This window comes from Symsagittifera roscoffensis, chromosome 3 (assembly GCF_963678635.1).
Source record: "Symsagittifera roscoffensis chromosome 3, txSymRosc1.1, whole genome shotgun sequence".
Classification (NCBI taxonomy): domain Eukaryota; kingdom Metazoa; phylum Xenacoelomorpha; order Acoela; family Convolutidae; genus Symsagittifera; species Symsagittifera roscoffensis.
The window spans coordinates 3348949-3361206 of record NC_087064.1 but is presented as its reverse complement, the minus strand read 5'-3'; the positions used below and the strand labels follow the sequence as shown (position 1 = coordinate 3361206).

The following is a 12258-nucleotide window of genomic DNA, read 5'->3' as shown; positions in this document are numbered from 1 at the left end:
CTTCGAAATTCGGAGAATTATTTTTACGCCAGAGCTCAATTCGTGAATTTTTATTTAAAACTAAGCCAACTTCGGAAAGCTGGATGGATAGAAAATTATGAGAAAAATTGCGTAGATATTCATACCAATATGAGCAATCATCTTGATTCGATTTACAATAAAAATAATGTTCAAACCCAATTTGGACACTCAATGGCTGAAACCGAATTACACAAACTTTCAGACAAAAAAATCAGAAACAACAAGCCGAAACATTTCTAGCTTATACACAGAGGCGAAGCTGTGCTTCGCAAACACTTGCGAGAACACGACCAAAAAGCAACTCTATCAAGTGACATAAGAAAAAGTCGAAATAAGCCTCGAATTTAAAAAAACTCGGCTACGTCTCAAATTCAAACCTGCGACCTAGCCAATTTGAGACTCACGCACTAACCACTCAACCACAAAAAGACACAATTTTGAATATAAAAAATTGGAAAGTATTAAGCCAAATTGTATAAATTATGCATTTCGAAAAAAATGCTAGATACATTTAGTTGGAAAATTTCTGAAATCGAGCTTTTTATCATCGTATTGCTGTTTGAAACAAAGAATTTTTTTTACGTTTAATTGCTGAATTAAAAATGCGTCAGCTGTGCAAACTTATTACTGTTCGAAAGTCAAAGCACATGATATCAATAAGCTGTAACGGTGCCCCAGAAGTGGCGCCAATATTTGCGACTTAGCTTGGAAAAAAGAAAGTTCGTACTAATACACTTTGCTTCGCAAGTGTAAACAAATAACCCGTTTAACTAATAGAAGTTACATTGTGTACAAAAAACCGAAAACTATAAATTATATTTAAGCTGCTCGAAGGATAATTGTAAAAGAATAAAAAAAACTTCAAAAAGGTCACTGAAACAAAACACCTGGCAAGTAAGCCGACAAAAAAATGGACAAAATCCAGAAAGCCAACAGAAAATCAATTAAGACATACAGCTCCCAGTAACGAAAATAAATTTAGGAAATACATTTAGATGCTCAGCGCATCTTTATTAAAATTGGAGCTTCTAAAAGAGAGTTAAGAGAGCCGTAAAGAGAGTTATTTAAGGGAAAAATAACCAAAGCCGATTGCAATACCCTTGCTTATCGCAAGTGTAATAAGCCGGTAGTCTTGTAAAATACTCAATAATTTGATTACTGAATTTGAATTCCTGCCGTCTTTTTGAAAATATTACTATCAGTTTCGCTGTTCTTAGAAGGTTCTTATCATAGGATATTCAATTAGTCGGCTTTCATTAATCAAAGAAAATGAAGCTAGCCAACCAAATTTGGAATGGATCTCACCACGTCTAACGTCCTAGACGAAATCCCAACAGAGCATTATTTTCAGAGCGATCTTCATTCAGAACGATTTATCAACATAGTACAGGCCAATTACTGATTTACTCTTCTTCGAAAAAGAAAACTTCTGAGAGAAAAAAGGCAGGATAAATGCAAGTGCGCTAAGCTTAACGCAACAAAAAAGAATAATTTGAAAGCCTATTCATACTAGTCGGTTGTTTCCTATTATACTCCGCCCGCAAATAACTATTACATCCCTCGCCATTATAAAAAACATTCTGTGGTGGGGCTATAAAAATATTTTTACGTGGCTGGGGCCTACTAGTCAAATGACTATTTGCGTGATTTGACTTTTCAGAAAGTCAATACCAAAACCTTTCTGTCGTCCACTTCTTTTTTCATCCTAATTGTTAACAAAAAATTAGACAATTTCAAAAACGGGCATCGGCTGATACTATTAGCTTGTGAAACTGCATCGCTCTTTTCCAGTTCACGCCTTTAGTTTCGCTGTAATTAATAATAATTAAAAAAATTATATTCAAAATATTTTTGCTGCTATAAAACATGTCAGTGCGAACAAGTGAACACGTTTGAATACCTTTTTTTGCAAGCAAACTTCAGTATAAACAGATTTTAGACAATTTTTAACAGCTTTTTTAAAAGGGGGGAGGTGCGATGGGGTGCTAACTGGGTAAGCAGCAACTGCCAAATTGCAGAGCGAGAACAAATTCCGTGCAGCTTGAAAATGAAACTCTCGTTCATACCTGGCACGATTCCCGCAACAGTGTCGGCGGGACTGCCGCGTCTCACATTGACCACAAATGCACTCAACACTCCCCTATAGGCCTGCACATTGACCACCTCTGACCCCAGCATGTCACCCGGAGACACTTGGGAGTTACATAACACCTCGTCCAGGGGCTGACCGCCTCTCACCTGTTGCAGGAGAACACACTTGTACGAAGTTTTATATTTCGGCACTCTTTTTACTTATTCCAACCAGATTTCTTAGTTTCAGCACAAAGAAGTTGAGCGGAATAAGTAAACATAGCCAACAGACAGTTAGAAGAGTCAATGAACGCAGTTAAACAGAAAAACAATTTGTTTTTTGAAAAATTCTTAATTTTCGAATTTCCAAGAAAAACAACGTATGGCCTCAAGGCTCTTGAAATTTCTAGAACAATTTATGATTGTAACTTTTTTGATACAATTAACCCAATTTGAGAGAACTGAATCAATACGTAAGTTTTTTTTCGCAGGGAAATCTAATAATTAAATCACAACTTCGAAACTAGAAGTCGTTCACGTTTTTTGTGACGTTTACACTTTCGCACATCGATAGTGGCGTTTGCCTTCCTTTTAACAAAAGAAATGAAGTAAATTTAAAAAGAAATCAAAAGTCAATACGCGAAAAAGTAAAATTGAGCCTGAACAAATTACAAGACTTTTCCTGAAAACTAAAAAAATCATCGCGACCTATATGAGAATGTGAACTAAGGTCATCGTCTCTTAAAAACAGATACGCTCCTTACCTTCAGACCCAGTTCTCGACCGGCTCCTTTGTGTAGCAAAATCCTACCGATGTTGGAACCATCTGGCTCCTGTGTCCAGTCAACCGCACTTCCTTTCTGAAACACAACTATGATTAAATTTCCTTAATTGACATTTTAATCGAACAATTTCCATGCCACATGCATCTTTCAGGAAAAATCAAAACTCATAAATGAAATTTTCGAACTTGAACTAATGGGTCTTCGCCGCCGACTTTTTCGTGTCGAACTAACACAAACAAAAGAACAGAAAGGTTGTGGAAAATTGTTACACAATCATGCCCAAAAGAAATAGTTCGAACAGAATTCAGTGCAATTAATTGCATTTTTTCTGCATAAACATTTCAAGTTCAAGTAAATTGAATACGGAGGAAGTTTTATGGAAGTGATACACAACATGCAGTTTTTCAATTCAGCATGCATAATTCGTTATTCAGCTGGATGATAGAAATTCGTGTGGTATTCATTAACAATAAGTCTTCGTGGGTTTCATACTGTATCTGCTTAGCAATACCCACTGGAATCTGTCTCTTTTTGTCTGAAGTAAGAACTTTATGCTTAGGATCCATTGATCTGATAATGTTAACAAAACCTCATGATGGATCCGTGTATTCTATGAACGTAGAGGTCAGCCACCCTTTACCTGCCCCTGGTTAAAAATACTTGGTAAGACACACCTGGGTAAGACACAGCGATAATCCCCTGCAAATCATACGCTAATGCATCGCTCACTAAACAACGCTAATACGAAAGAGATCATTCAAAGCACAAACTGAGCCTCTAAAAATGAAGATGTTTTCATCGCTAGAAAACTTGATGCCATTTTCTTTTTGAGACATCATATTTCTACAAAGTATTTGAAACTAAATTGCAAACTAAAACGGATTGAAACATCTACAATACAAGCACGCGAATTACACAAACTGGCTGATGCATGAACTTTTTCGTAAATTGGTCGATTTAATTGTTACCCATGATTTGTTATTAGCTGAGGAATATCCACCAGTACCGTAATCGTCCCAAAGGTCAAGTCCTGATGATGAACAAGAAAACTGTAGTTAGATCTTTAGTTGGTTAATAACGTCTATCAAAACTTAATTTCAATAACTTAGATGGTCTGAACGCCTGTTATTTTTGGGTCTGTTGATTAGTGTAAGATACAAATCTTTTTTCATGTTAAAATGGTTGGCTTCAATAACCAATACTGCAAGATCAAAATAGGAATGCGCGATTCATGAAATTTAAAAGTCAATTCAACGAGGGATTGTACCAATGCAATTCGATTCGTTTTCAATCCACCACACATCCCTAGTTCAAAATTATAACAAAAAACGGAAGACAGACAACAAACCTCGATCACTGACTAGGCTCTCCGACTCAAATCCGTCCCAACTTGTCAAGTCCGGAGTGGATCGTATATCCTCCTCACTGCTGCTGAAAGACCTGCCGGATCCCGAAGTATAGTACCTCGGATGATCTCTTTTCTTGCTCGTTTTTATTCTACCCTTTGGTCCAACATTTGACCTCGGTTCATTGGGATACATCGTGTGTCTAATATCCGGGTGGTCCCCGTACGGCCCCATAGAACCCTGTTGATGATATTGACCTCTGTACATATTTTCTTGGTCCGCGTAACTCGTCGAATATTCGGAATTTATCGAGTCCATTTTGCGCATCATTTGATTTTCTCTCCGTTCGCGGTCGTTGACGTGCGACATGTACTCGGCACGCCTTCGTTTCTCGGCCGAGTCTCGGCTACTCGTCGTTCGGTTCGACTCTGAACGGTAGCCGCTATCCGGTAAATCGTCGTTCCGAGTCGATCCATAATTAGCACCTACAACCCCATGCGGGTCGTCTGGGTAATGTCCTTGATGAGTCTGATTGGAGGGCTGGACTCTTCTTGGGGGTCCGGAACCTGTCATGTTACCCGTGGGTGGCGCCGGCGCACTTCGTCTAGGGGGAGCTAAATTACCACCACCGGCCCTTGACTTAACTGGAACTCCTCGACCAGATAACGAACGTCTTGCTGGGAGAACTCTATCGTACACCTGTGGACTCCTAGGAGGAGGAGGTGGAGGCGGATCGGAAGATGCCGGCATGTTTGCTAAATGTCCATTACCCAATAGACCTTTCTGGTTTCTTTTGGTGTCTATGTTTAGCTGATTTGGATGCTGCTTATTCTGTGCAGCAGCAATGTTCGAATGGGAATGACCTCCAGTTGCGGCTTGAGCTAACGGTTGGATGACATTGGGTAAAAATTTGGCTAGCTGTGAGAAGGGAGACTGATTTTGCTGTTGTGCCGACGTTTGAGGCTGGTTACTTTGTTGGTTCTGAGATGTCTGTTGCTTGTTTAAAGTTGGGCTCGATTCCTGACTTTTTGTTGGAAATGATTGCGAGAATGTCTGGCCAATTCCAGCATCTATTTTTCCGTTTGCCTGGTTCGCATGTGGTGATTTCTGACTCGGAGTATGATTCGGATTAACCTGTTGGTTCTGAAAATTCACTTGTCCTGGAGGTAAATTATTTGTCCTAGTAGGCGTTGATTGGTGATTTTGAGATTGCTGGATGCTGGTTTTCGAAACTAAGTTTGATTGTTGTAAATTTTGGTTTTGTGATGTTTTTCCAGTTTGGTTGCTGCTAGACTCCAACGACTGAGACTGTTGCTGTTGATCTGGATTCTGACTCTGGCCTTGGAGAGACTCTTTCGGAGCCGGCAGGGGTGTTGCCCATTTACCACTCTTTGCCAAAATGTCCGCTCTTTTGCGACATAATTTGCACTGCCACGCAAGCTAAAACCACAATCGATTCAATTTACATGGCAATAAGAACCATTTTCAATAACGTCCAACTAAGTTCCTGTTTAAATAATAGACAAAGTATTAAGCAAATGGAGCTAAAGGTAGTTTTCAGTATTAAATAGTTTTGGTTAGTAGTAGAAGTAAATAATCAATGATGTTGAAAAAGGTTAAGAAGTTATTAAACGAGATTTAATGAGCCGCATGTTGATAAATTTCCGGTTTGTGTTCCTATTTCGACACTCCTTTTGACATTTTTTTTCATAATTAAGATTTCAAATTGGGCAACTTCCTTGAATAGCGCGAATACAAAGAGGCGTTTAGCAAATGTTGGCTAGTTGTGAAAAAATAAATGTATAAACAAGAGACGTAAAGAGGGGCAAAACAAAATAACGAAGGTTTCATTAAAATATCGGGTTTTCTTCTTTTCCGTTGCCATTTTAATCACGACCGATAATTAAGCTGTTTGCACCAAAGGCGAATGCGAAACGTATCTAAATTGACGTTACATTCTGCTTTACAAAGGCATTGTATTGCTGCTATTATAGTTTTGTTTCCTTCTTAATGCTACGAGCTCAATAGGAAAAAAAATTGGAAAAAAAAGACGCAAAAACACTCTCCAAGCTATAAAAAGACACCAAATAACGAATAATGGCAATGAATTAGTCTGATAATATTATTAAGCGTCACTCAATTTTCAATTTCAAATTGACAAAAAATAATCGGATGAAGACTGCTCACATGTAGTCGTTTAAATCATCCATCAAATTTACTAAACACCAAATCAGTATTTGCTCAGTTGAAGTTTTAGAGATTATCGATTTCCAGAATAAACGTCTTTTCCATCCGTCAAAATCGAAGACAATAGACAGTAGAGCTACGACAGCAAAAAGTCGGAACAATAACAAGGTTACAGGAAAAAGGGACGGGTGATCCCGCATCAAAAGAAGAGCTTATAGTAACTTTGTCTTAAGACGGTGATGTATGTGACCAAGACAGACTCAATCATTTAATTAGTGTCGTGCAATTTGCAGTTTAATACTAATGCATCGTCACGCCACAATAACTACGCTTCGCTTAGTAGAGAATTGGACCTTGGCAGGTTGGGTTTAGGGGAAGATTCGGAATAAAAAAGAAGGTAAAGGATTAACATAAAGATTTCGCCTCAAGGTATAACAATGGTATGCTTCCTTGCCCTAACAAAACAGATCGAATAAAAAACTGGAATTGATAAAAGGACAACAAGACTAAAGCTTGAGGATTACCATTTGGGTACCAATGTGTAGGTACGTTTAGTATCAACTAGCGCAACAAACATCGAAATTCTCAATCTAAATCGGGTTTAAAATTATCAAATAAGCTTTTCAATCCTCGCGCCTCCCTGTCTCCGTCTTCATTGCAACTTAAGGTCACTCATGATGAAATAAAAATAATAATAATACGAAGAGGCAAAGAGTCATCTGTTATTTAAAATGTTTTCAAATTTGGATGAATATCTTTTCATTAGAGCCCTCAAATTAAGGAGACTAAAAACATACCCCAAAAATACAAGAATAACAGTTTGGGAGCCCTTAAGCCGCTTGGTGTTAGTGTTTTTATATAAGCTGGGGGCGGTACGGCGTATAATCAATAAGTAAAAAAAATTAAAAGGCGAGACGCAAAAATATCCCACAGGCTATGGTCAGAAACCAACATAAAATTTAGGGCAGCCATCAAAGAGAACATTTTTGCCAAATTATTTCGAAACTGGTTACTCAAACGCCGTAAAAAATGGATGCTTTTCTCTAAAAACCGATTCCCGGTTAAAAAAAGTTTGATATCATGATATCATACTTGAATTGCATGTAGTCTCTTTACGCTGCCTACATTGCAGACGGAACCTCCCCCCACCCCTACAGCGAAAGGGATCAGAAAAAAAACAAGTCACGCAAAACGCAACCAGAAATTAATCTACGTTTTTTTCACGGAGAATTGGAAAAAAAATTTCCGCAAACATTTTCGACGTCTCTAACTTGATCGCCGAGCTGTACCGAAACACCAAAAACCACATCACCAAAAAATTCACCAAGGCAGTTACTTGAAAAACTGAATGAAAAACTGATTTAAATTCAACCGATGCTTGCGATTCGCAACTTGGTTCAATTTCAATCTATTTGCATACAAAAACCTGCCGTGGTTTTCACCGGTACACAATTTGGTCAGCTCAGTTTACTGAAAAAATAAATAGCTCTACCCACACAACATACACACAACAATCCGCTGGTAAACAAACAAGTTTACAACTGTAAAAGAGAGATGAAAAAAAAACCCAGCCTATATTTTCATTCAAAGCTCAGGGAAGAATTCAAGAGAGGAGAGTTTTTTCACGCCCAAATTAAAAAGAGAAAAGACATTGAAGTTGCAGATAGTCTTTGTCCTGTCATTTGTTCACTCTTTCGTGCGAAATGAGCAATTAAAACACAGACCAAATTCGCTGCCTGATCTAGATGCACTTCAAAACCCAACTGAACTGAATTATATATGCCAACTAGAAGCCGAAAATCATGTTGCCTAAATAAAAACAAGGGGAAAAACAAGAAAATTAATTTCATTTTGTTTTAAATTTTACTTTAAAGATCAATTTTTTTCAAAGAATTTTCAAAAATCGAACAACACTTTTTGAGCAGATAAATTATTTGAAATCTTTCAAGGGAAAACCATCCGACTTTAGGATTGGTTCGCCACAACTGGAAGGGAACTTAATTAAATCAGAAGGTCGATACAACACTATTTTTGGATAAAAATAAGTCTGATCTGTTCAGACTGATAGCTGCAGACAGCGGAAGGAAACAGCCCCACATTGGAATTAACAGGAGTTCATTCCTCCTGATTATGACCGCAGAGACCCTACAATTATGTGAAGTTCAAAAATAGCTGATTTGTCATTTCATGTACATTTTAATGCACCCTTTTCTTTCAAAACTCAATTTTTAATTAAACCTTGTCTGCAAAAAATGAAACCAGCCCCCCCCCCCAAAAAAAGAAATCCTGCTCCCGCCACTGCTCTGGAGGATAAGAAAGAGACAAGAGGTAAAGCGTTAACCAAATCGAGACAACCGAAAAAGCTACTAAGTTTGTGACTGTTTCAAATTCTCGAGATATTTACAATGTCAGAATTTTTATGCTTGAAAATTATTGACGATAGACGCCCAATAAAAACGATCAAGACTTTTTTGCTGAAAATCCGTCGAAACATGCGATAAAATTCAAATTCTTTCTGAAAATAGTACATTTACACTCTTAGAAAATTGACAACCTCACATACCAAAGGTTGTCTTTTGAAACTATTTCAGGACATCCACTTTTACCTGTCTTGTGACGTTCGATCAAATAACTCTAAAAATTTACTAATCCAGCGTTCCGTGCCAATAAATATGCCAAAGCGAGCAACAAAAGGTCTATTTTTTGGCTCAACGCTGCATTTTTCAAACAAGCAAAAACTACGTCCCAAAAACTCAACGAAACAAGAAAATCGGCCGAAAAGCTTGCACTGCCAACATAAGACATCGGGGATTGAAACCACTATCTGCTGCGTCTGAAGCAAATACTTAAACAGTCCACAAGACCGTTCGACCCTAAAACCTTTCGGCAGGCAGCAATGAATGCACTTTTTGAGCGGATTTCATTAACTCTTCCAAAGAATTAGAGGCCCAGCTAAAGCTGGAGATAATTTTTGAATTTGTTGTACTGATGCGGGATTAAAAAAATTGGGCTTCACCCAAAACTAATTATTGCTCTATTAGAACTTGAGTTAAATTTTTGTGATTTTGAAATTTTCCCAGAGACATAATTTTTTTGAAAAAATTTAAGGACGTAGCATCTTATGCACGGAGGCTTACCACAGCCTGTTGCCTCCATTAAACCCTAGATATCAGATTGACTTTTCGAGAGGAGTTAAAAAGTTTCAAAAAACAACAAGAAATCGAAACATTGACTTTTCTGAAGGCCAATACTTTTTTGTTAAAAAAATTTGGACGTGAGAGCTTACAAAAGGGAGCTTCGCTCAAGCCTTTTTCATTGAGCCCAAAATCTCAGTATTGGGATGGCATTTTCGAGACAAGTCAACAAATTGCAAAAAGGCAAAAAAATCGCATAATTTGTTAATCCGAATTTGTAATTTTTTTAGTAAAAAAATTTGTGTTGAGCCGCTCATGAAGATTTGTTAGGGTAAATTTCGAGAAAAGTCGAAAAGATTCAAAAACGGTCAAAAAATCTGTTTTTCCTAGAGTAATAAGTTAAGGTGAAAAAAATTGGGCGTAGTCGGTTGCGCAGATGAGCGTCTTACAACCTGTTCTATCCATTAAGCCCAAAATCTCAGACTTCGTATGGTAGTTTTTGAGAAAATAAAAGTTCCAAGAATATGGGTCTAAAATTCCCCCAACACACTTTTTCAAAGGCTGTAGAAAGTGGGAAAAATCGGTAGAGCAGTTTGAGAAAAACTAAATTTTTGAAGAAAAAAAATTGAAAAAAAAGGAAAATTGAAAAAAAAAAGTCCCATGCATTTTCATAATACCTGTTTTTATCAAACAGGAATTTTCAGCTAGACATAGATCAATGAAAAAAGAGGCCCAGCTAAAGCTGGAGGTACATGTTTGATACTTTTTGAATTTGTTGTACTGATGCATGATGAAGTAGATAATTTCAAAACATAGCCAATCGAAGATTGGAAAAGAGTAATGCACGCAAGTAAACATAAAAAAACGGACTTTCTTGAAATAAAAAACTTAACTTTCGAATTTGAAGAAAAAAATAGATGATTTTCCAGAACAATTTATGGTCGGCGCTTTTTTGATAACATGAACCCAACTTGAGAAAACTGGATCAAAAGGCAAAGTTTTTATTCCGCTGGAAATCTAAAAATCAATTCCACTTTGGAAACTAAAAATCGTTCACGTTTTTTTGCGCCATTTCCACGTTCGTATTTGGAGAAGGATACTTACGTCACTTTCAGCAGATAAATTTCAATTCGACTCAAAAGTGCACATTATGCCTAAGTGCATCAAAATTTTAAGACTTTTTCCTGAAAAAAAAAACAAAAAAGAATCAGCAAGACCTATATGAGAGTATTCACTACGTTCATTGCTATTAAAATTAGGAATCGGGTTTATCCCAAAGCCTTAGTTAATGCTCTATTAAAAGTGAAAGAAAATTTTTGTGATTTCGGAAATTTCCAAGAAAAAGGTTTTTTTTTTAAAGACGTGGAATCTTATGCACGGAGGTTTCTCAAACCTGTTGCCTTGATTAAACCCTATTTGAGTTGTTTTCGAGACCTCAGAAAATATCAAAAAAAACGGACACGATAACAAAATAATGACTTTTCCGAGCGTCGTATAAAAAAACTGGGCGCAACATTTTATGCAAGGGAGCTTCTCACAACTCCTTCTAACCATTGAAATCAATATCTCAGATTCGGGAGGGTAGTTTTTCAAAAATATGGGTAAAAAATTCCCTCCGCACACTTTTTCGTAAGTTATAAAAAGTGGATTAAGGTAAATAAAGCCTAAAATTATGCAGGCACACAGGGGAGTGGGCGGACACTTCTAACTTTTTGGAAAATCGGCAGAGTAGTTTTTGAGAAGAATTAAATATTTTGAAAAAGATGAAAAAAATTTTCCGCAGCGCCTCAAAAAAGATATAAAATTAAAAAAACCCGATCCAATACATTTTTATAAAACCCTTTTTTTATCAAAAATGAATTAAAACAAAAATTGACGCAAACATGAATGTGCACGTCGCAAAAACAAGCTCAATATGGCAAAAAGGAGCTCTGTGAACAAAAAATAAAAGTAAAGAATCAACTTCAAAAATCTATTAATACGGGATTAGACCGCAAATCTGTGTACCACGAGTCTCTTGCCTAATAATTATGCCATGGAGCCTCGTCTTAAACTGCTTTCGAACATGCTTTATTGTATAATAATTGCTAATAGCAAGCGCAATATTATCAGGCATCTAAGAAGCGATTTAACCTTCAAACACAAAGCGTTGTTTGCAAAAATGTTTATCTTAAACAACTTTTTTAAAACAAAGCCAATCGAAGATTGGAAAAGAGTAATGAACGCAATTAAACAAAAAGCACTGACTACGTTCATTACTCTTAAAAAATGGCTACGGCTGAAACAAATTGATACAAGTCTTAAAAATTAGCCCACACACCATGCCAACAACCTAAATCCACCCCGGCTTTGCATAAAAGCACTTAATTTGAATATGAAACACAATTATGTTTTGCCAATTGATAACTTGTTTTATTTCAAGCATGAAGTAGCAAGTAATTTAATTTCCATCTTTTAGTGGTTGCAGCCGGGTAAAAAACTCACATCAAACCAAAAATCACATATGAACAGAGACAAATCCGCGCTTCGCAAACACTAAGGAGAACACGACAAAAATCACGAGACAAAAACAGCTCTATAAAATGCAAGAAAAGAAAAAGTAGAAAAAAGCAAAGAATTGGTAAAAATTCGGTTAGGTCTCGGATTCCATCTGCGACCTACGGGGACCTGGAATATGAAATTTACGAACGCATAGAGGCGCAAAATATTTTACGA

General features: G+C 37.0%; 1 protein-coding gene across 5 annotated transcripts in view; it reads right to left on the bottom strand.

The window, feature by feature from the left end:
* Positions 1-12258, bottom strand: part of LOC134842088 (regulating synaptic membrane exocytosis protein 2-like) — a 104935-nt gene that overhangs the window by 43470 nt on the left and 49207 nt on the right. For 4 of the 5 annotated variants that reach the window (XM_063858259.1, XM_063858261.1, XM_063858262.1 and 1 more), the window contains 4 exons: positions 4225-5662; positions 3845-3906; positions 2856-2951; positions 2088-2259 (listed from right to left, as the gene is read on the bottom strand). In XM_063858259.1, coding sequence (XP_063714329.1) covers positions 2088-2259; positions 2856-2951; positions 3845-3906; positions 4225-5662 — 1768 coding nt within the window. Of the gene's footprint in view, positions 1-2087; positions 2260-2855; positions 2952-3391; positions 3412-3844; positions 3907-4224; positions 5663-12258 lie in introns of all 5 variants that reach the window. The other variant, XM_063858260.1, reaches the window with a different exon arrangement.